We start from the raw sequence: 23,832 nt of genomic DNA, 5'->3' as shown, positions 1-23,832 counted from the left end.
TTCTTTATCAGGAGTTTGAGGTAGTTTTCTATCAGGACTTTGGGGCAGTGGGATAGTTCTCTATCGGGAATTTGGGGCAGTGGGGTAGTTCTCTATCAGGACTTTGGGGCAGTGGGGTAGTTCTCTATCGGGAGTTTGGGGCAGTGAGGTAGTTCTCTATTGGGAGTTTGGGCTTTATCTGTTTAAGGGTATTGTGGGAAAGGGGCTTAATGGATAAATCCGGCCGAGGTAACCAAGTACTGTTGGTACGAAAAACCCCCGAAAACAATCCGTTTTACCTAGCTCGAGTTGCTACAGTCAGCAGCTAACACAGCTACAGCGCTACACTCTGGGGGCATGTCTGTGAGCTCCCATGTACTGTAGCTGCCTGGCTGTGCCTGACCCCCCCTCTCTCTCTCCCTCTCCCCCCTCTCTCCCTCAATCTTTCTCTTTCAGCTCACGGGAATGTTGCAGTACGTTGTTAGGTTGTCTACGGAACTGGAGGCCAAATTCACCTCCGTTGAACGTCTGATGGAGTACATCACGGTATGACCCCCCCATCTCTTTCATCAGTAGGTCACAGTGTATCCATGAGCATCTTTTCATTCTCTCATCTCTCTTTCTGTCTCTCCTTCCCCCTCTCTAATCTCATCTGATACATCATAAGGGCAAAAATGCCTCACAACTTGTTTCATATTCACTGTATTGGAATATTATGCAATGATATATGCCATAGTTGTATTTTGAATGGGAAAAGAGGGACTCTTTCACACAATGGATCTGATTCAGTTTGGACACTGTGGCTCTAGTTTTGGACAAACACCATTAAACATACCAGAAGCTAATGTAACGCCACTATAACTAATATATTTCTGTGTGTGTGTGTGTATCTGTGTGTGTAGGGTTGTGTATCGGAGGCTCCTCGGCGGGTGAAGGGGGTTAACATTCCGGAAGGTTGGCCCCAACAAGGTTCCATCACTTTCAAGGACTACAGCATGCGTTACCGTGACAACACACCCATCGTGCTCAATAGTCTACACTTCACCATCAAGGGAAAAGAGAAGCTCGGCATTGTGGGAAGGACTGGATCTGGTACACCTTAACTTACAGAACTTAACTTACGACTACTCACAAATACACACACACACACACACACACACACACACTGCTGTTGCTGTTATGTGTGTGATCTGGTTTTATGTGTGTGATACTGATGTGAAATTCTTATGTGTGTGTGTGTGTGTGTGTGTTTGTGTGCGTTTTTTTCTTGTAGGCAAGTCGTCTCTGGGCGTGGCGTTGTTCCGCCTGTCTGAGCCAGCAGGGGGGCACTATGTTGATAGACGATGTGAACACCAGTTCCATCGGCCTGCAGGACCTCAGGAGTCAGCTGTCCGTCATCCCACAGGACCCAGTGCTCTTCATAGGAACAGTCAGGTAGGACACTCTCACACACACACACACACACGCACACACACAACTCAGACAAACACATATAAACTTTCAGTCATACCACACCCAGTGCTCTTTATAGGAGGAGGTTCATAGGAACAGTCAGGTAGGACACACACACACACACACACACACACACACACAACTCAGACAAACACATATAAACTTTCAGTCATACCACACCCAGTGCTCTTTATAGGAGGAGGTTCATAGGAACAGTCAGGTAGGACACACACACAATTTTATTTTGCTGCCTTTGTACAGCATTATGTAACTAATGGCACGTTCCAGTTGTCTCGTAAAACGACTAGTTATTCGGAATGATGTCACATTATTATGCATTTACATTGTACATTTATTAATCTACATTTTTTCCAAAGCAACTTACATATGTCAATTATATTATATTAAGGGCCATTGGGTTTAAGTGCCTTGCTCAAGGGCACAACGGTAGATGCTGGGAATTGAACCCACAACTTTTCAGTCTACTGCATGCTTGCTAGTATGCTAGCTAGTTTGTGTAAAAACCTGAGCTGGTTGTGTTCCAGTTGTCAACAAGTTGTGAAAACAAAATGCTACATTTGTTCGACTGTTAGCAATTTATTGTTACCAGATATAGCAATGGCAGTTTGTAATGAAGCATTAAATAGTATTTTACACAAACGTCATAGCAACTGCATTTCATTGGCTTTGTACCTGTACTCTGCTAAATGACAATAAAGTTCTAATAAATCTAATCTAAATCTAATCTAATCTAATCTAAACATGGCGACAGATAAAGGGTTGGACACTATTGTTTCTACGACTGATTTAATGTGAGACAAATTGGACAGAACTGAAACCGATATCGACGGGTCGCATTTACTGTTCTTGGAAATTTTAACTTGGGTTATTCTGAGTTCGACCAAGCTGAGGAGTCGGGATAGAACTTCAGGGGCGTTCCATTTGCAACTTTCTGTTGCAAACAACTCTGTGACCAACTCGGGTGGACAAATGGATTATGGCATTGGCATTACATTACATTACATTACATTTGGCTGACACATTTTTAACCAAAGCGACTAACAACATGGTAAATAGTTTACGTTTTAAAGCAATTCTCTCAACAATTTTAGGACAATTTAAAAATGGTAGAGTACAGTAAGAATAAGTGCATCAGTGAGTGCTGTTACTACACACACAAACTGCCATCTGTCCTCTCTCCTCTTACCCTGCTTGTGTGCTTCTCTGTGGGTGTATCCGGCAGGTATAACCTGGACCCGTTTGATAAGTACAGCGATGAGGAGATCTGGCAGGCACTGGAGAAGACCTACATGAAACCCACGGTACGCCTCCCTACTGCTGGTGATAACAACAGCTTGTGTAGACTATGAAATGGCCCTCAGTTTCTGGCCCAAAGGGGTGCTGTACTAGCCTGAGCACCTTCTACACGTTTGTAGAATCCCATTTTACATCTTAAAGATGGCAGTGGTGGTTTTGCTATTCAGTAGCCTAAAATATGCTAATATGACTAACAAGGTTAACTAGGCTACATGGCTAAAAAGGTTACCTAGACTAACATCAGAGAGGGTTAAAGCAAAGCTAGTAATCAAGGATCTTTGCTAACATGTTCCGAGCCTCATACCTACTCTTCAGAAAACCTTTGGGTGATGTCACAGACATTTCAAAAGGCTTGAAAGTGGTCAGAGAAGTCCTACTATAAATGTAAAAATCATTGAGTATGAGCAAATGTTTATGAAGGGGGTCAATTTATTCATCTAATCTGCATATTATGACATCACAGGATGGCAACCACCTTGTATTATGCACCTTATGTAAATCAGGAAAACAATCAAATGTAAACCAAAATTAGTAAACTATAACCACAAAGCAGGCTAATAAATCTGTTCCTATCTCGGGTGACTGTAGTTCTTCAGAGCCCTATTCTTTACTACCTCTGCAGTCTGTACCACATCCAATACGAACACTATGATCACATTTACCACTACCACCTCCAACTATGTTGGACAAATGGTCAAAATAAACATGTGTATGCTTAGTGGACACTGTCGTGCAAAGCAAATACGCACCTCCATTCAAAGACGCACCATGACTATTACTGTCAATGATAGCATCCCATTATGACTGTAGGTATGTTTTATCCAAACTATTATGTGTGTGTGTGTGTGTGTGTGTGACAGATTACAAAGCTCCCTGAGGGTCTTGGGGCCCCGGTGGTGGAAAATGGAGAAAACTTCTCAGTGGGGGAGAGACAGCTGCTGTGTATGGCCAGAGCACTGCTGAGGAACTCTAGAGTAAGAACACACACACACACACACACACACACAATGGTGTTTTAAGCCCCCAACGTCATCTTTCAGGCAGCCCTGCCACCGTTGACTTAAAGGAAAATTCCGGTTTTTAGCACTTTTTTGAAAACGAACGTTAAGGGTTGTTTTAGGACATGTTTGAGTAGCTACAGTAGCTACCTACTACAGTATGCCCATTGCCAGCCACCCTGAGAAGTCAAAGGCGATTCAAAACGAGTCAGAAAAGTCGAGACAGGACCAATCGTCAAAATTTCGGTGTCCACCACTCTAGTTCATCCAAAACAAACCAGAAAAGGGCCTTAAAGTGCTAAAAACCGGAATTTTCCTTTAAAGGCACCTAATCCTAACATTAACCCCTAACCCTAGCGTCTTCCAGGCAGCGCTGCCTTGAAGACAACGTTGGGGGCTTAAAACACCAAGAAACCACACACACACACACACATGCGTGCGTGCACACACACACACTGACAGTGTTTTCCTCATCAGATCATCTTGCTGGATGAGGCCACAGCCTCTATTGACTCGGAGACGGACTCTCTGGTGCAGCAGACCATCCGGGAGGCCTTCAGGGACTGTACCGTCCTCACCATCGCCCACCGCATCAACACCGTCTTACAGAGTGACCGCATCCTCGTCATGGACAATGGACAGGTACACACACACACACCACTTGCGTAACTATAGGGACTGCAGAGGGTGCAATCGCACTCGCAGACTGACAAAGCCTATTGTTTTGTGACGCAGCTAAACACTTATCTCTCTCTAAACCCTCTCTATAGAACATCAATAATGCATTGAAGTGATTAGGTCGCAAAAGGAAAGCAGTGTATGTATATGTAAGGGATAATGTATAGAACGCCAGTCATTATGGGGAAAATAAGTCCCGACAGGGCGAACCGGACCCCGACCTGAAGGGACTTATTTTCCCATAATGACCGGCGTTCTATACGATATCCCTTTATTCTCTGACTACTTGCCAAAGCGAAAAACAAACTCCACGATATGTCTCTTTACACTTAATTATTACCGTTTCGTCGTGGCTTTTGCTGAGAAACAAATAGTTCGCAACACACGCTGAACTTGATTCAAACATTCTTTAGAACACAGCTGATCAACCGTCTGCTTTCACTTTTGAATGAAGTTCCAATGCAAGAAGTGACCGGAATACTTGCAGAGTGATATGATCAGCAGCACAAAACCCGTTGCCATTGACAGCGGTAATTATATGTTTGCAGCGGTAATTACATTAATTAATTTTACCGTAGAACGTTGGGAAATCCCATTCAAGTCAATAGAGCGTTCTACTAGCATTGTGAAGAGCCGTAAAATAAATCTATGTAAAGCAGGTAGAAAGTACAGAAACAAATTTATAACACGTGTGCAGATTTCATGAGCACGGGAGAACCCCCTCTGATGTATTACAGGAGTCCTTTAAAGACAGTGTAATCATGTAATCAGCTGTGTTATAACAGTGCTGTCCTCTTGTTATAAACATGTAATCAGCTGTGTTATAACAGTGCTGTCCTCTTGTTATAAACATGTCATAAGCTGTGTTATAACAGTGCTGTCCTCTTGTGTCAGGTGGCAGAACTGGATCCTCCAGAGGTTCTGTTGCAGCGGCCAGACTCTCTGTTCTCCTCCCTACTGGCAGCAGCCAACCAGGTCAACACGTGATGATGGACACACACACACACACACATGAGACCTGAACACACACACACACACTTACATGCTCACACACCTACACGCATATAATTACATACAAATACATGCATACAAGACATACAAACACACTCACACAAAGTTGGCGTTGTCATGGAGATGGCATAGAGCAGAGGTCACGTGCTTCTGGACCTATGTGTGTTTTCACCATTTAAAGGGCCCTGATAGCTGTTTGGATGACTTTATAATGTGTATTGTAAATTATTTATTTGATTTTATATGTGTATTAATATACGTATTAACATACACACATGCACACTCACAGAATTATGCGCACACACACATACACACACACACACACAGGCGGGTGTCCCCTGGGCTTTGGAAGCCAGGGTCAGCAGAGACAGACACAGCCAGGACATCTGCAGAAAGGAAAAGACGATGACGGACACAGGCAGGATGTCGACTCCACAGAGAAATGACAGATGGAGGCAGGGCTGGAGGCCAAGAGCAACAGAGCAGGAAACCTCGAGGAAATTATTTTGTAATATGACTATATCACTATTATTATGATTCAACTGTTGAAATGTGCCATTTTTATGAAATAAATGTTTAAATTGTTGACAAAATGGGGGGAAAAAAAGTTTGTTGTGAAATCACCAATATGTCAACATGTCAGGGTATTGCTTATCATGACCTGCAGAAGTCTCCTGCAGGGCTGTAGTAGAGGCTAAACGCACATAAACTCTGTTTACCTACCTGCTGAATTTCAGAAATGGTGTATACGCACCTCTAAATTGTACATATGCACCTCTAGATCACGTTTATCCACTTCTAAATAGCTAATCATTCTTAAGCCATTCTAAATTAAGCTTATGTCATTTTACAATTGTCTATAGTTTTGTATTGTTAATACATGTTCCTGCACAAAGTGCAGTTTATCCAATGTTGGTTCTCTCTTTATTGTGATTGAATAATCTTTATATTATTCCTTCTGGAGTCTGTTGAACTATGAGTTTGGATTCATTGAATAGTGATTGTGTGGCCTATGATGGAGACCCTGCAATACCCCTGGTGCAATGATGTGGTCAGGATCCATATATGCCATGATCCACCTTACCAGTGACCATGGTGTGGTCCACTTGATCACATACTTTACAGTTTACCCACAACTTTTTATTATCACACACACACAAACCCCTGGTCACCTGTGGTGGTAATTTTGATACCACAGATGAATGAAGACCCAGTCAATGGTATTTTCATAATTTTGTGTTTTATTTACAATGATCGCATCAAGGGCAAGACATCATGGCTTCACATACAGTAAAGGTCCACCAGCTACTCTTAACTAAACAAGTCAGGGTTTTAGTATCCTTTCAGGTTGACATGAGACAGTGCTGGTCATTCCATCTTACCATGACCACACTGAAGCGCCAACCTGGCAGTCTCGCCATATTATAGGCTACATACTTGCCAATGGTAGAAAGGGGGTAACACCTCGTTTCCACCCAGTTTTGTGTATGATTATGAAGACGCTGTCACCCAGCCATTCCTATGGGAACCTCTGTGAGGTCACCCTGCCATTTCTATGGGAACCTCTGTGAGGTCACCCAGCCATGTGAGGCAAACACATCGAACCTCTGTGAGGTCCGATGTGCTTGCGAAGCTCCTCCTGCCGGTTTTTAGTGGTCTCTGGAAATTGCAGGGGATTCCGGAGACCACTATGCTCCAACCAACTTCTTTGTAAATAGATGTAATTCTTCACGTTGAACACTAGAGGTCATATCACGTATTTCAGATGGATTTATGGGCATAATAAAAAACGTAATAAGTAATAGATGCACGATCAAGATCTACTTTTTAATTTAGTGTCATCAAATAGGCATAAAATTAGGGGGTAGCCTGTAGTGCATGCACTGTAAAAAATAATAAGTAATGGTTACTTGAAAAAAGGGTGGAAACTCGTTGCCTTAAATAAGTTAAGTAAACAAAACTTTTCTCTTTCAAGTTGTTTACTTGATGTCTACAAGTAATGCTTACTTAGAAGAAGTTATCCTTACTTAAGACTTTAAAGTTCTGGTTACTTACTTCCAACTAGTAAAGTTTACTTCATGCCCTCAAGTAAAGCTTACTTGAAACAAAGTTGTATTTACTACTGTTAAATGAGTTACCCTTACTTTGAGTTGTAAAGGGTACTTTATGTTGGATAGTAAAGTTTACTTGCAGAATATACACAAATAGTTGGCACTATTAGATTAGATAACTTTATTGTCATTTTGCAGAGTACAAGTACAAAGACAACAAAATGCAGTTTGCATCTAACTAGAAGTTAAAAAAAAGCAGAAAAATGCAATGTGATATACAAAGACAGGTGGTGCATAGACAGGATAGGAAATATGCAGTGTAAACAGTAGTATACAGTTGGTTTTACAGAAGGTGGTTTAGAGTAATATAAATTAGGTATAAATATGTGCAGTGTATTAGCAGAATAAATATGGATATATTTGGTATGAACCATATAGACATATATGTACAGTATACAGCTATGTGCAGTGTGGTAACAGTACTGTAGTGCAGAAACAGTAACATTATAACAGTAGTAAGAATAACGTGTATGTGCAGGATGAATAGTATGAAGAGCAGTAGAAAATGGAATGGCTATATGTGTAATTACAGGATGTACATTTGTAAATAAATAGAACACTATGGGTGGGATAGGGTAGTGCAATTGTCCACGGGGGGGTGGGTGTCCCCGTCCAAGGTTTCGTGGTCATGGTGGACACCTCAACAGGCACAGGCAAGGAGGCATCGGGAGGGGCTTAGTTGGTTGGTTGTCACCGGGATGCACAGCTAGAGTTCAGTAGGGTGACAGCCGCAGGGAAGGAGCTTCCTCTGAACCTGCTGGTTTGGGTGCAGAGAGACCTGTAACGCCTCCCAGAGGGGAGGGGGGTGAACAGTCTGTGGTTGAGGTGAGAACAGTCTTTGATGATGCTGCGCGCCTTACGCAAGCATCACTTGCCCTGGATGGCCTTGATGGTGGGGAGTGAGGAACCGGTGATCGTTGGCCAGTTTTCACCACCCTCTGCAGTTTTTTCGGTCGTATTCTGGTGTAACCTCCATGTTTCAATCAGTAGTGTTTGAGCAACTGACCTCTGACTTCACATCCAAACAAGCACAACTTACATGTCCAGTTCATTGCTCTGCATTTTCAGTTTTCCAACTGCAAAAGAAAAAGAGGGCAAAATTATTATCAATATGCATCTATTGGCCATGTTTAACTAAAACAGCTGATTAAGTTTATCACATTAAATGTTAATTTAAATTATTTCTCCAGAGACCTAATTAATACTGTTAAGCTAAAAATATTATGATTTGGCAACTTAATTTTCTCTATTGCTTCAGGCCTAGTACATTTATCACAATAGAATTTAAAATGTCAATCATACGTTGGAATTATATGATGCCATTTTGCACCTCAATAACAGCACATTCGTTCAAATTCCACACACTGCAACCTAAGTCCTCTTGCTAAATCACAACGAAAGATTTTAGATAAAAGACCATGGCTTTTCTCAGTCAGTAAGGTTATGAGTCCAATTATCCTAATTGTTTTATCAATACAGTAGGAATATCGGCGTAAACCATACACAGTTTAATCTTTACACGTTTTTGAATCAACTTAGCATGCTAGCAAGCGTTTCTCATGAGAAATGGCTAACGTTAGAACTAAACTTCATTAAGAGAGCTCATGAAGACAACTGCTATTGGCAAATTTATACAGCCTAGTTTTAGACCCCAGAAGCCACCACTTCCTCATAACTTCGATAACAAAAATATCAAAGGGCTTGAATACCTAGAATATTTGTTTTCTGCTCAGCATGGTCTGAGGCAGTGTTAACAAAGATCTTTGGTTTTAACTTCGCATAGCTGCTATCAGTTAGCTGCAAACTGTTAGCAGCTAAGCATATATCGCCACTTAGCAAGTTGAACTTAACATTACCCCAGTTGTTAATGAAACCGAATGTACAGTTTTGCACAAATGCTGTTAGTTCAACCTATACTGTAAACATTTGACACATTAATACATACTGTAAACTTACCGGACAGAGCAAGTCACTGGTGAAGCTGTTACACTCCCATCCCAAAAGTCAGCCACACCGTAACACTGCCAACCGTTGGCTGTGGAATCCAGAATGCTCCCTCTACAACTGTGCGCGTGTGCACTGCGTGAGTCCAGTTTACTCAGGTCTGAGTTGTGAAGCTTACTCGTGTATGTCAAGTTTTAGACCCCATTGTTGCAAGTTCGGCACATTACTAATGTTACTCTAGTAAGAACACTTGGTCAGCCTATAGTAAGTAAAGTATACTTGTGTTACTGCAGTAAGATGTAGTGTTATTTTTTACAGTGTGAGAGCCCATTAAATGCGCTGGTCTGCGCAAGTGAAACTGACACACTGAACCACTCGTGGGTATAGACCAGAAGCAACGATATTTAAAACAACGAATGAAGATTCCTGTAACTGTCCACAAAAAGAGCTAGCCTAATCCACTACACAAAAAAAATGGAAATTGCGACTAGTTGTAGGTCTAACAGCAGTAAATATCCTAGCAAATAGCCTATGGTGATGACAGCTTTAAAAAACAAAACAGAAAAACATTTATTTTGTCTCTGGAGTAAAAATGTATGAATTAGGGAGATGATCTGCATTTCTGTTAACTAAAAGCTAGTTTTCCTAACATCTCCATTGTTAGCGTGAAATATGTCTCCATCCATGGTGGGCAGCCGTGGCCCACTGGTTAGCACTCTGGACTTGTAACTGGAGGGTTGCCGGTTCGAGCCCCGACCAGTGGGCTGCGGCTGAAGTGCCTTGCCGAGCGCCGCCGTTGTAGCAGGCAGCTCACTGCGCCGGGATTAGTGTGTGCACTGTGTGTTCACTGTGTGCTGTTTGTGTTTCACTAATTCACCGATTGGGTTAAATGCAGAGACCAAATTTCCCTCACGGGATCAAAAAAGTATATATACTTATACTTACTTACAGGGTAGTGTCAAGCGGTGAAGAGATAACCTTCTGCAGGTAGCAAAATATGGGCCCTGCTTCCTTTGTTAGCTTATGGTAATTCTGTCCCTCACAACAGATATTTTACACCTAGATATTACACCAGATATTTTACACTGTACATTTTTCTGTTATCCTATGGTTGCTGAGTGACACTTACTGTAGATTTATAATGTCTCATAATCTCATATAAACCTTGGAGTGAGATTTGGTGGGGCCAACCAAAATTTTGCTGCGGAAATTTTTATTTGGCTCATTCAGCATTATTACCGTACAGTAAAACACAGTACATCAGTGGTTCTCAGGTATAGGGACCAGGGTCCCAGAGTTTAATTAACATTGGTATCAAAGGGATCTACTACCGGGACCTCGGCCTGAACCTGCGTTCATCTGATGCTGTGTCGTCCTAAAGGGTGTTTTGTAAGAATTTAAGAAATGTAATGGCCATCTAGCATAGCCTACATGCTCTTCCTTTTTCAGGACGTACCCATATATGGGAACGTATGATGTGAATGTTTGCATATGGCTTATGTCAGGCTTTATATCAATATTTGTGTCTCATTATTTGATTTTCTTCATATTTTTGCATTAATGTCACTAGGAAGCATGCCAATAGAAATATATTAATGTGATGTGAAAGTGGGATTGGCTGAACCTGCAATATAAGAACCATGATAGTGGGATAATCTATGGCTGAGCAATTTACAAAAATGTATGTACTGACAAATAGTTTACATTAGAATACATTATAATTCATGTAAGTAGAAATGTGGTGCAATTTCAAAACCGGATTACTCAAGAACCACTTATTGCACAGAGGCATGCTTATATCCTCGTATTCGGTACAGTTTGCTGTTTATTGTGATATTGGGTTTGCCACGTGTTGTGTGGAGGGTTAGTGAGATATTTAACCGAGAGTAATGGGTGTGCACTGTGTGCAAAATGCAAATAGGATTAGCCTAAATTGCATGTCGGTTCAATGTTAATTTTCTCGTGAACCATTTATCACAGCAACTTGGCGCTAATATCATTGGAAAGACTCCTTCACATGATGTGTGATATGTATAGGTTTAGTTTAGCTGAACCTCATCTACCAGGTATTTGACCTACCAGGTTGACACTTCAGCGTGAAAAACACTCAATAGCCTACTGTAATACTCAAAGCATACCTGAAGTCGGGGAAATGCGGGGGAAATGACTTGGGATGGCTTCTGAGGTAGCATCGTAAATGAGAGAAAATGTAGAAAATTCCAGACAGGGGGTGCTCTTGAACCCTCTCACAGTCTCTGAAAGCATAACTAGTCGATCAGTGGCTCAACAGGTAGATCTATTGATAGGCTAAACTCATTTTTCAGGCATCTGACCGACCGGGTTGACACTTCAGCGTGAGAAATCGGGGGTGTGGCATGTGAAACTAATCAAATGCGTGAGAGTTGGCAGCTCTGCAATGCACAATGACAAAGAAAATAGGTAGGCTTCCTAATTCCGAATTAATTTGATATAATAAATACAACACATTGGGCTTGGCAAGAAATTTGGCAATACTTTCACACAAGTGATGGCACCCCTGGCTCCACTATATGTATGTTGCTATGGTTACAATAAAGCACTACTTGACTTGGCTGTTAGGCCTACCTGTCCACTGTAACCATAGTAATGGTGCTCTTGCACGGTCCGTCTCCGTCAGCGGATCCCATTCACGCCTGTGTGCAAATGTCCTGACAGAGTTCTCAAGTGAGAAAAACAATACAGCAAGAATGGCATGTTGGCACAGAATACTTACCAAAAGTTTCACTCCAACTCAAAGCACTCGTCACGTTCTATGGTCAGTCGTCGTCACAGAATACTTACCAAAAGCTGCACTCCAACTCAAAGCTCTCATCACGTTCTGTGGTCAGTCATCATTTTCTAGGCGCAGCTACCAGATTAGTTAACACGTTTCATTGCTTTTACGTCACGTCTATGTCACTAAATTGTGCTTGGGAAAGGTAAGGCAAAGCAAAGCAAGGCAAGGCAAGTTTATTTATACAGCGCATTTCATACACGGGGCAATTCCATGTGCTTTACAAAAGCAAATAAATCCACAAAAGGACAATATAAAAAAATGCAACACAGATAGTAAAGATCACAGTGTTTTGCATAAAGCACAATCCGTGTGTTGCTGCTGATTTGGAAGTGTAATTCAAATAGTGCATGTGTGTATGTTTGTTTCAGTGTCTCTCTTTGGCATATATGTCAGCTGTATATCCAAGTGTTATGACTTATTTCACTGTGTGTGTATGAGTTTTTATGAAATAAAAGTCATAATGAGCCAAATTCTGCAAAAAGTATATAAGTGTTGCACGGTGTACCAATACTAGAAAGGTATCACACAATGCCCTCATGCAAAAAACGATTTCGCGGATAGTGAAGGCACGCCATTAGGTACACCGAGGCCCATCTGTAAAATATGTTTCTCCTCCCCCAGAAAATTTTTCATTTGTTTGATGTGATTTCCTGTATTCTGGTGCATTTTGGGGATTGCCAATACTAAATTCAATCAGATTCATAGCCTACATCCTGATTTGTTGATATTGAGGTAATGATTCCATGCAAAGGCTTGGGCTTCAGGGCCCCCTGACCCCTTGGGCCCCTGGGAATGGCCCCGGTAGGCCCTTGCAGTAATCCATCCCTGATGTAATGTATGAATGCACACACAGATATATTGCAACAGGTAATGGTGTATCTGATAAAGAACTGAGTGGTTGAAACATACTTATTAAATCACAGAAAGGCCAATGGTAGCCTACATCAGATGGCCTAATACAGGGCCGTAGTCACCATAGACTTTGGGGGGGACGTGTCCCCCCCCAATATTCAGACGTGACCAAAATGTCCCCCCCAATATTCGGACATAGAAAAATAAAGAAAGAAAAAAACGCTATAGGCTTACAGGAAACCAACCTACACGGAGTGGTTTGTCCTGGAGGTTTTGCGTTTATCGTTTGAGGCGTGCGCTATCAAAAGCTTCCTGCACCCTGCTGCGGTGCGGGCTGTCACAATATCGCAAAAGATACCGGTACAATTCTCACAAAACTTGTTGAAAAGGTGTAGCACTGTCTAAGGAAACCCCATTCATTTTTGAAGCTGATCAGACTCAAAGGAAACTTTGAAGCAATTCCATATTGTAGCCTATTTTCTTGCAATGATAGCGAAAGTGAAAAAGCGAAAGTGTCCTTTTATTTGAATTTGTGCGTGCCTGTGTCATTCATTTGATTCATTTTGTGATATTAATCAAAACCATTTTTGACATAGAAAGCTTAACATGTATCGATTCCTGAGACTCAGCTTTCAAACGAGGTATATTATGACTGGTGCTTCATGCTGTTGGAGCCGCCACTTAACTCAATAAAAATAATTAACATGTAAGAAGTTTAAACCTGCACACTACCAAAGTGCACCAAATTACACACAAATGACTCAGTACACATGGAGGAGGTCTGCGTCCTTTCTTCTCCAGGTATTTTAAGATTTTGCCGGAATATTTATGGCAGGTTTTGTATCGCAGTCATAATTTTGGTATTGTGATAACACAAGTGTGTAAGCAATAGGCAAAAACTAATAATTAAAAAGTAAAGTACACAAAATAGAATAATTAAAAGACCTTAAAAAACATTAAAATACAGGGTGCAGTCAATATGTGGAAGGGTCTGGAGGATGTTTGTGTGTGTGTGTGTCCATCATCACGTGTTGACCTGGTTGGCTGCTGCCAGTAGGGAGGAGAACAGAGAGTCTGGCCGCTGCAACAGAACCTCTGGAGGATCCAGTTCTGCCACCTGACACAAGAGGACAGCACTGTTATAACACAGCTTATGACATTTTTATAACAAGAGGACAGCAATGTTATAGCCAGGGCCGGCGGAAGGCAATCCTGCGCCCTGGGCGAAACAGGAATATGTCGCCCCCATGTTCATAGACTGTGTGCCACTTTTGACTGTGTGCTACCTTCGCAGAAGCCTCTGGCTGCAGTGTGCAGATCGGGGCTCGTTTCAATGTGTGGGGGAGCTCAACGTTGCTGCTTTCCAGTGCTACTGGACCACACAGAAAAATAAAAAAATAGTTGCGGGACAACTGCGACCAGGCCTCACAGAAGAAAATGGTAGCCTACAATTAAGCAAGGCTTTCACGTAACATAAACATATTATTATTACAGGCTATTACACAGAAATCGGACTACCTATTTAATATGATGCCGTCTGTTAGGTGTGTATTTAAACATGACATTAGGAACAGGCTGAAGATCAGCACCCATATGTGGGAGAAAAGTTTTTCAACCTGTGCACTTTTCTGTATTCTGCAGCACTAGGCTTTGAACGTCTCATTCATGACTGTTATTTAATTTAACCGATATCACTGAAAATGAATTACTTGCTGCTCCCGCATTTAAACCGTCTGTCATTATTTGACAATGAATGTGTTTTCAATGTTGTAGCCTATAGCTTGCCACGCTGTGGCACCCCGGTAGTTTGGCGCCCAGAATGCCCATGCCTTCCACCGGCCCTGGTTATAACACAGCTGATTACATGATGCTTATAACAAGAGGACAGCAGTGTTATAACACATACAACTATGCTCAGTATCCTGAATTTTGCATGGCAGTTAAAAGAAAGTTTAAAACATCTTGTATCTGTCCGTTGTCCATGTGGAGGACGCAGTCACTTTGTAGGACGTGTTGATGTGATGGGATAGTGCCGTGTGTTCTAGAGCCGACCGATATGGGATTTTGAAGGCCGATACTGATTTCAATATTTGAGTTTTTTAAAAAACGATATATTGGCCGATAGTCATTTTTAACAAACACAATCTAAAAATGTTCTCCCATAAAAAGGTTCTAATCAAGGTGGGGCATTATGTATTTGAATAGGCCTAACTATATATTTTTTAAGAAATAAAAGAGTGTCTGGTCTTTGTTCTGTGATAACCACATTGCCACAATCTACAATCTACCCAATCTATGTGTGTGTGTGTGTGTGTGTGTACCTGTCCATTGTCCATGACGAGGATGCGGTCACTTTGTAAGACTGTGTTGATGCGGTGGGCGATGGTGAGGACGGTACAGTCCCTGAAGGCCTCCCGGATGGTCTGCTGCACCAGAGAGTCCGTCTCCGAGTCAATAGAGGCCGTGGCCTCATCCAGCAAGATGATCTGAGGAGGAAAACACTGTCAGTGTTTGTGTGAGCGTGTGTGTGCGTGTGTGTGTGTGTGTGTGTGAGTATGTGTGTGAGTATGTGTGTGTGTGTGTGTGTGTGTGTGTGGATGTGTGTGTGTGTGTGTTCTTACTCTAGAGTTCCTCAGCAGTGCTCTGGCCATACACAGCAGCTGTCTCTCCCCCACTGAGAAGTTTTCTCCATTTTCCACCACTGGAGCCTCTAGACCCTCAGGGAGCTGTGAAATCTGAGACACACACACACACACACACATTTCTTACCTCATTATCATTATAACCATTATGGACAGTCATGTACCAAGGGAAAAACACAGGGTCTATTCTGTGGTCTTTTGTCTCTGCACATGCTCCCACTAGGTCTAGGACATCTTATTATATGGTTATGCATGATTAGGTCTAGGACATCTTATTATATGGTTATGCATGATTAGGTCTAGGACATCTTATTATATGGTTATGCATGATTAGGTCTAGGACATCTTATTATATGGTTATGCATGATTACTTCCACTAGGTCTAGGACATCTTATTATATGGTTATGCATGATTAGGTCTAGGACATCTTATTATATGGTTATGCATGATTACTTCCACTAGGTCTAGGACATCTTATTATATGGTTATGCATGATTACTTCCACTAGGTCTAGGACATCTTATTATATGGTTATGCATGATTACTTCCACTAGGTCTAGGACATCTTATTATATGGTTATGCATGATTACTTCCAAATGTATGTACAGTATTTTTAAAACATTGCTATATAGGAATACTCAATGAGTGCATTGTGGGTATGAAATACTGTATGGCTCACAGGTAATTCTAGTTCTAAATTACTATTAAATGTTGGCAAGAGGTTGTTTTGTTTGGCCCTGCCACACTATCCAAGAACCTGAAGGATAACTTGGGCTCTCTAAGCCACTTTAATAAAACAGGTAAAACACCTTTGACACAGTTGATATTTGATAAGCACATCAATGCTGTGGCTATTGCTTCCTGCTTGGGAAATCTCCTGACTATTTTTTACATTAGATCTTGGGAAAGCCATACATTCATTTGTCACATGTAGACTGGAGTGCTGCAATGATCTGTGAACAGGAGTGAGCAAATAATTAGCTTTTTTATAATGAGCTTGGCTCAGTATAATGCAGCGAGCAGGAATTGAACCCCGGTCTTCTGCGTCATAGAGTGACCTGTTACTGACAGTCCTATCTGTGTTCTCGAAGAAAATGTTCTTATTGATTCTATATTCCGATAATGTTCTATATCATACCAGCTATGCTTTTTACAAATATGTTTCTGATGGAAAAGCCAAATTGCAAGGCTGGTTTTCTGCCTGCGAAGTTGTACCAGCCATGCTAGCTGCACGATTTGGCTTGTTACACGGAGGCTTCTTTCCCCTACTCAGTGCTTGGCTTCCCTTTTTTCATGATCATTCCTCTTTCCCCTCTACTATTTAGTGTTGTTATTACTATGATTGTTACTGTGTGTACTGCAGTAAAGGGGAATTCTGGCAATTTCTGACATAGATATCCATTTCTCGAGGTCACCGAGTATTGTCAGTACGAGAAAAAAAAACCACTGGAAAACCAAAGCAAGTCAGGGAGCCGTGGTTATTTCAGGCAAAACTTGCTAACCAATGACGGGACTCAATAGAGCTGTGAACCAATTGAAGATGACATTTCATCGTCATCAGCAGCTGAGAGACGTACCGTGTGTTTCATGTAGGTCTTCTCCACCGCCTGCCAGATCTCCTCATCACTGTACTTATCAAACGGGTCCAGGTTATACCTGCAAGACACACGCACACACACACATACAAAAAACACACACACACACACACACACACACACACAGGCAACAAACTGTTATCTGTCCTCTCTATCTCTCTTCTTATCCTGTTTGTGGTTCTCACTCTATGTGTGTGTGTGTGTGTGTGTGTGTTTGTGTGTGTGTGTAAGTGTCCTACCTGACTGTTCCTATGAAGAGCACTGGGTCCTGTGGGATGACGGACAGCTGACTCCTGAGGTCCTGCAGGCCGATGGAACTGGTGTTCACATCGTCTATCAACATAGTGCCCCCTGCTGGCTCAGACAGGCGGAACAACGCCACGCCCAGAGACGACTTACCTACAAGCAACCACACACCAGCATCACACACAAACACACACACACATACACACAGACACACACACATCTGTTTATAGATAATATAGCATATATAATTATTATATCTTTCATTACTTTGTTCATAGATGTACTTAGCTGTTATTACTTTACACTTAGTTTAATCTGCAGTGAGTTTATAGATACAGTATGTAGTTATATCGGCTTAATTACTGTGATTCCTATTACAGCTGGCCTTTAAAGCAATGGGATATAACTTAAATGTCGGGTAGATGTTGCAGTCATTGTTAATATGTGGTTGACCATTTGTATATGTTTGAGAGACAGAAAGAAAGAGTGTGTATGTGTGTGAGTGTGTTTGAGTTGTTAGTTAAGTTGTACCAGATCCAGTCCTTCCCACAATGCCGAGCTTCTCTTTGGGCTTGACGGTGAAGCGTAGACTATTGAGCACGATGGGTGTGTTGTCTCGGTAACGCATGCTGTAGTCCTTGAAAGTGATGGAACCTTGTTGGGGCCAACGTTCCGGAATGTGAACCCCCTTCACAAGTCGAGGAGCCTCCGATACACAACCCTACACACACACACAGAGATCAAAATTAACTTTTTTGGCCTACCAGCCAAAGTGGCTAGTAGATTAAAAAAAAAAATAATAATACTGGGCAGACATATTTTTTACCGACCAAAAGTAAACAAAGCTTTTCATAACTATTTTTTAAAGTAGCCTATCATTAGCTTATTATGGGCTCTGTGCACTAGCTTACTTGAAGTCGGCAAGCCAGTTTCCTTTTCTTTGACATTGCTGTCAACACACACCTGAAAAAGTGTGCTCACTGAAAATCCTTCCCCCCTTTATTTTGTGCAGCCACTGAACGTAGGCTAGTGTTTTTAGGAAAAAGGTGAAAGCTAAAATCGCATTTATAACGACTTGAAGCCGAGCAGAAGGGCACATAGCAGTGTTCCTTAGAGCCGCCCATGGACATTAAGACTCAGGTACATTGGATTTCTTATGTTTTGGTACAACTAAAGCACTCATCTTCAGGTGCTTGTTGACAGGAAACTGGTTTGCCGACTTTAAGTAAGCTGGTGCACAGAGCCCATACAGCTTTTCAGAACACTTCAGAGGTTCACACGTTCGGCTGCAAGTTCCATTCAAATGAACGGGCCTTCCCGTAGGTCCAATAATTTTGTAGCCATTAGACAGTCTTGAAGCGAGCAAATGAATTACGTGCCTCTATCTAATCAAGGACCTCTGCTATAATGACCACTGCGAAAATATGACAGTGGCAACGGGTTTTGAGCTATGAATCACATCTTTCATATCATTGTGGAATTTCACCAATAAATTGTTCATTACTCGAGAGTTGGTGAGGGTTTAATGAAACCATATGTCACAATCTACATAAACAAAGTGTTTATGGTCATTTTGAGCCTTATAGTGTAATTTGTTAGTGTTTCAACTCATGCAGCCACCACTGCCTGGTAGACATTAGCATACATGAATACAAAGAGAACAGAGATAAAGAGAGAGGAATACCGTGATGTACTCCATCTGCCTCTCAACAGAGGTAAATCTGGCCTCTACTTCTGAAGACAACGTCACCATGTAGAACAGCAATACAGTGAGCTACAGGAGAAAAATGGAGGTGAGTCAAAGTAGCATTGACCTTTCACAAGTCCCAACCCTTTTAGTTACTGTTGCAATATCTGACAGATTACAGAATGTTCACCTCTGTCATGCTCACATCAACAATGTGCGTAACACCAACATGGAGTAGACTACATCGCAAGGGAAAATTAGTGATCTAATTAAATACTTGTTGTGTTGCCATGGAGGCTGAAAGGGTTATAGTACGATGACTACAAGACGCAACTATTAACTGAACCAATGCAGAGCGCCCAGATCCTGCAAAACCCCATTGACTCATTCTAAAACACAATCCACAACCACCTTAACTATGAGAGAATGCTCTGGCACTGTTGAATACCCGGTAAGTTAACTCTTTCAATTACCGGTACTGTTGGAATATTTATGGTTTGTAAAGCCAGTTAACTCAGTCAACACATTATTTCATCAGCCTAATACAATGAATGCAACAAACAAGTCCAATAAATCTGTGTGTTTACCATGAGCTGATTTGTTTTTCTTGTAATTAGTTAGTTAAAAAAGAATAGATAGCTGCAGCCCTAGTGTATAGTTCACCTATAGTAGTTTACCTATAGATGTAGTAAAGGTGTACAGCTCACCTGTATGGTGTAGTGATGGTGTATATCTCACCTGTATGGTGTAGTGATGGTGTATATCTCACCTGTATGGTGTAGTGATGGTGTATATCTCATCTGTATGGTGTAGTGATGGTGTAGTGATGGTGTATATCTCACCTGTATGGTGTAGTGATGGTGTATATTGCTCACCTGTTTGGTGTAGTGATGGTGTATATTGCTCACCTGTCTGCTGTGGTGATGGTGTATTGCTCACCTGTATGGTGTAGTGATGGTGTATATCTCACCTGTATGGTGTAGTGATGGTGTATATTGCTCACCTGTATGGTGTAGTGATGGTGTATTGCTCACCTCTATAGTATAGGTGAGGGCCAGGCCCTTCAAGGAGGGGCTGATGGTGTCTGGGCTGAGCACTACGAACAGCGCCACCGCCAGGATGACTGAGGAAGACATTAAGCTCAACCGGAAATAAAGCCAGCGCATGCCACATTGAAACAGCAGGAAGTGGTTCGAATTGGTGTCCACCATGTGTTCAAATCTATAAAGAAAAAAAACACACACACACACACACACACACAGCAAAAGACACAGACACACAGATTTAGCTTAGGTCTCTGTTGAAACTTGCTGATTGAAGCACTCCTCTATCTTGTGTCTTGGCGTAAATGGCACCAAGGCTGTGTATGTGTGTGTGTGTGTGTGTGTGTGTGTGTTATTACCAGGGGCGCCTTAATACCACCTGAGGCCCCTGGGCTATATGTTTTTAAGGCCCATCCCCCCCAAACCGCAAATACTAATTATGATACCCGGCCCGCGATCTGACCCACCTATTTACATAATGTGCGCTTTTGGTTGATATAGCCTAACATGCAGTGTAGCCTATCATTATTGAGCCTATGTAAAACATTTACATAAACAGGAACAGAAAGCCCTTAATCACGTCAGCCTACCCATGACATTGCTTATCAAAAAGGTTAGCCTACTGCACGAAAACAACAGCTTTGAACTTTTACAACACTATAGGCTAAGTTAAAAGATGGGTTACACATATGGACGTTTCAAGCTTTTCAAAAGTGCATGTGTTTGTCGTGTCGGGGGGTTCCCCAGGAGGTTTTTTGAAATTCTGTCTACTTAACACACCATTCTAACACAGATTGGGAGGGACAGAAATACTTTTAGCCTACAGAACAAGCAGCTGGCTCATGTGACGTGAACATTGGCTACCTTATGCATTATCACTACACTTCCCAACATGGAGACATATCTCACGTTAACAATCAGAAAACATAACATAGGATATTATTTGTGCTTAATATGGGTTAGCACAAACTTAGCTTTTGGTGAACGGAGATGCAGATCACTAATTCATTTCTTTGCGCAACAGCCCATGTTCTGCATTCACTCCAGTGAGACAAGTGAAATAGGCCTACATGTTTTTAAAGCCGCTTCATTGCCAGGCTATTTGCTACGATATTTACCTGCTATGCCTTCTGTTTTCATGGACAGTTACAGGAATCCCGCCATTCGCTTATCATTTGCTTCAATCCAACCCACGTTATCTCCAGAGTTTGTAAATTTGTCAGTCAGTTTCAGCCTCTCCTGTAGCTCCTCTACTTTGGGATTTATTAAGTTTTGTTACATTTTGTTACACTTCAGAAGAGAAGACAAAGGGGGCCTCTGCATCGATGTCATTGTAGAGCAGTGCGATATGCTCAATTATTTAGGCTAGCTCCAGAGTAGGCTAATGACTGACGCCGCGAATACGGACACGGCCGTTTATTATTATTGATTCATTATTATTATTATTAGGAGGCCCCTCATTGGTCGAGGCCCCTGGGCTTCAGCCCAGGTAAGCCCCTGCATTAAGGCGCAAGTGGTTATTACTGCTCGATGTACTGCGCTCTCTTGTCGTTATTGTGCGTGTATTGTGTGTGTGTGTGTGTGTGTGTGCGATTTCTTACTGCTCGATGTACTGCTCTCTCTTGTCGTCGGCGTGTATTGTGTTTTGTGTGTGTGTGTGTGTGTGTGTGTGTGTGTGAGTGATTTCTTACTGCTCGATGTACTGCTCTCTCTTGTCGTAGGCGTGTATTGTGTGTGTGTGTGTGTGTGTGTGTGTGTGTGTGTGTGTGATTTCTTACTGCTCGATGTACTGCTCTCTCTTGTCGTAGGCGTGTATTGTGTGTGTGTGTGTGTGTGTGTGTGTGATTTCTTACTGCTCGATGTACTGCTCTCTCTTGTCGTAGGCGTGTATAGTACTGAGGCCTTGGATGACTGAGGTAGTGAGAGAGATCCATGGTGACCGGCTCACGTTCTCCAAACGCTTCAGCTTACGGATGCTCTGCTGGGACATACTGACAAACACACACACACACACACAACTTACAAAAGGGTTCAAAGATTGTACCAACGGAGTGTTTAAAAAGCTTGTCCTGTAGGAATGTGTGCTTGTTAGCCAGTGCAGTGTGTGTGTGTGTGTGTGCTTGTTAGCCAGTGCAGTGTGTGTGTGTGTGTGTGTGTGTGTGTGTGTGCTGTAGGTACGTGTTCTTGTTAGCCAGTGCAGTGTGTGTGTGTGTGTGTGTGTGTGTGTGTGTGTGTGTGTGTGTGTGTGTGTGTGTGTGTGTGTGTGCTGTAGCCAGTGCAGTGTGTGTGTTGTAGGAATGTGTGCTTGTTCCAGTTCAGCAGTCATCAACAGGTTACAGTCTTACATTGGAGCATCACTAATACTGTTACTGTGTTAATACTCATTCAAACTGCGAGGGACTAGCAACGAGAGCCCATGGAGGGTTAATGTAATTCAGTGCACAGTGTAAATAAACCATTAGAGCATGGACTAGAGCAGGTAAAACAACAGTGAGCAATCAAAACAGTTGGGTCTGTGGATGCTACTGCTCCCAATGCGGCTGTCATTTTGTTATATTTAGAATTTCAGCTGGTTCAGCTGAAAGCCTTGCAAGAGAAAGTCCTTGAAATATGCCTGAATTGTTTGGAAAAATAATTTTGAGCCTGGCTTTATCAACCGATCTGATTTTGTTTGTAAGCAAATAAGTGCATATTTAATGAGATAGGGCCTCATTTGCATATTTAAACATTAAAATAGAAATAAACATGCAATGCATTGCATGGTAAAACAACAGTGAGCAATCCTTCAATGTACAGCGTGAGTTTGGATAACTGTCAGTCATGCAGATTCATGCTCCTTACAGACAAACACAGACACACCCACACCCACACCCACACCCACACACACACAAGAGTGCTGAAACACTAACTAGAAGATGAGAGCGAAGACTGGTCCAAGGACAGCCAGGACCGTGAGCATGTAGGAGAACGCAGCAGAGATGATGATGAGGGTGAAGGTGATCATGAGGTAGCACTGCAGCAAGCTGTCCATGTTGATAGGCAGGGCCGTGTCCAGCTCATCCTGGTCCTTGGAGAACCGGTTCACCATGCGGCCTGTGGGCGTCGTGTCAAAGAAGCTCATCGGACTGAACAGGATCTGCAGAAGACATGGGGGTTAGGCCCTATGTGTGTGTGTGTTTGTGTGTATGTTTGTGTGTGTGTATGTGTGTGTGTGTCTTACCTTGTGGAACATGGTGTCGTGGAGTTTGGAGGAAGCGTGTACCGTCACCTTGGTGAAGGAGTAGCCTTTGATGAGGCTGAACATTATCATGGCAACCACAGAGAGGCCGTAGACCATGTGGTAAAAATGGAGGTCTGGGTTCAGGGAGATGTCTCCTGCAGACGCCCCCTCAAGAGTAGAGTTAGCACAGCTCTGCAACGCAACACAGACATAAACCCTAACTAAATTACCTAACCTACT

The 23,832-nt window shown here is 42.2% G+C and overlaps 2 protein-coding genes across 6 annotated transcripts in view; one reads left to right on the top strand and one right to left on the bottom strand.

Moving 5' to 3' along the window:
* Positions 1-6,387, top strand: part of LOC125286170 (ATP-binding cassette sub-family C member 12-like) — a 37,890-nt gene extending 31,503 nt beyond the window's left edge. The window contains 8 exon segments of the mRNA XM_048230937.1: positions 436-525; positions 882-1,071; positions 1,253-1,299; positions 1,301-1,413; positions 2,675-2,753; positions 3,609-3,722; positions 4,224-4,388; positions 5,319-6,387. Of these exon segments, the coding sequence (XP_048086894.1) occupies positions 436-525; positions 882-1,071; positions 1,253-1,299; positions 1,301-1,413; positions 2,675-2,753; positions 3,609-3,722; positions 4,224-4,388; positions 5,319-5,411 (891 nt within the window). The 3' untranslated portion in view covers positions 5,412-6,387.
* A 6,075-nt stretch (positions 6,388-12,462) lies between these two features.
* The window catches only part of LOC125286063 (ATP-binding cassette sub-family C member 12-like), a 33,078-nt gene continuing 21,708 nt past the window's right edge, over positions 12,463-23,832 (bottom strand). For 3 of the 5 annotated variants that reach the window (XM_048230750.1, XM_048230751.1, XM_048230752.1), the window contains 11 exons: positions 23,593-23,784; positions 23,282-23,508; positions 22,226-22,363; positions 20,364-20,550; positions 19,327-19,416; positions 18,174-18,363; positions 17,636-17,795; positions 17,379-17,457; positions 15,779-15,892; positions 15,479-15,643; positions 12,463-14,274 (listed from right to left, as the gene is read on the bottom strand). In XM_048230750.1, the coding sequence (XP_048086707.1) occupies positions 14,182-14,274; positions 15,479-15,643; positions 15,779-15,892; positions 17,379-17,457; positions 17,636-17,795; positions 18,174-18,363; positions 19,327-19,416; positions 20,364-20,550; positions 22,226-22,363; positions 23,282-23,508; positions 23,593-23,784 (1,635 nt within the window). In that variant the 3' untranslated portion in view covers positions 12,463-14,181. Of the gene's footprint in view, positions 14,275-15,478; positions 15,644-15,778; positions 15,893-17,378; positions 17,458-17,635; positions 17,796-18,173; positions 18,364-19,326; positions 19,417-20,363; positions 20,551-21,973; positions 21,993-22,063; positions 22,094-22,225; positions 22,364-23,281; positions 23,509-23,592; positions 23,785-23,832 lie in introns of those variants that run through there. The other 2 variants (XM_048230754.1, XM_048230753.1) reach the window with 2 other exon arrangements.

The sequence above is a fragment of the Alosa alosa genome, chromosome 21 (assembly GCF_017589495.1).
Source record: "Alosa alosa isolate M-15738 ecotype Scorff River chromosome 21, AALO_Geno_1.1, whole genome shotgun sequence".
Taxonomy (NCBI): Eukaryota; Metazoa; Chordata; class Actinopteri; order Clupeiformes; family Clupeidae; genus Alosa; species Alosa alosa.
The sequence above is the reverse complement of the archived record's forward strand: the minus strand, read 5'-3'. Positions and strand labels throughout refer to the sequence as shown.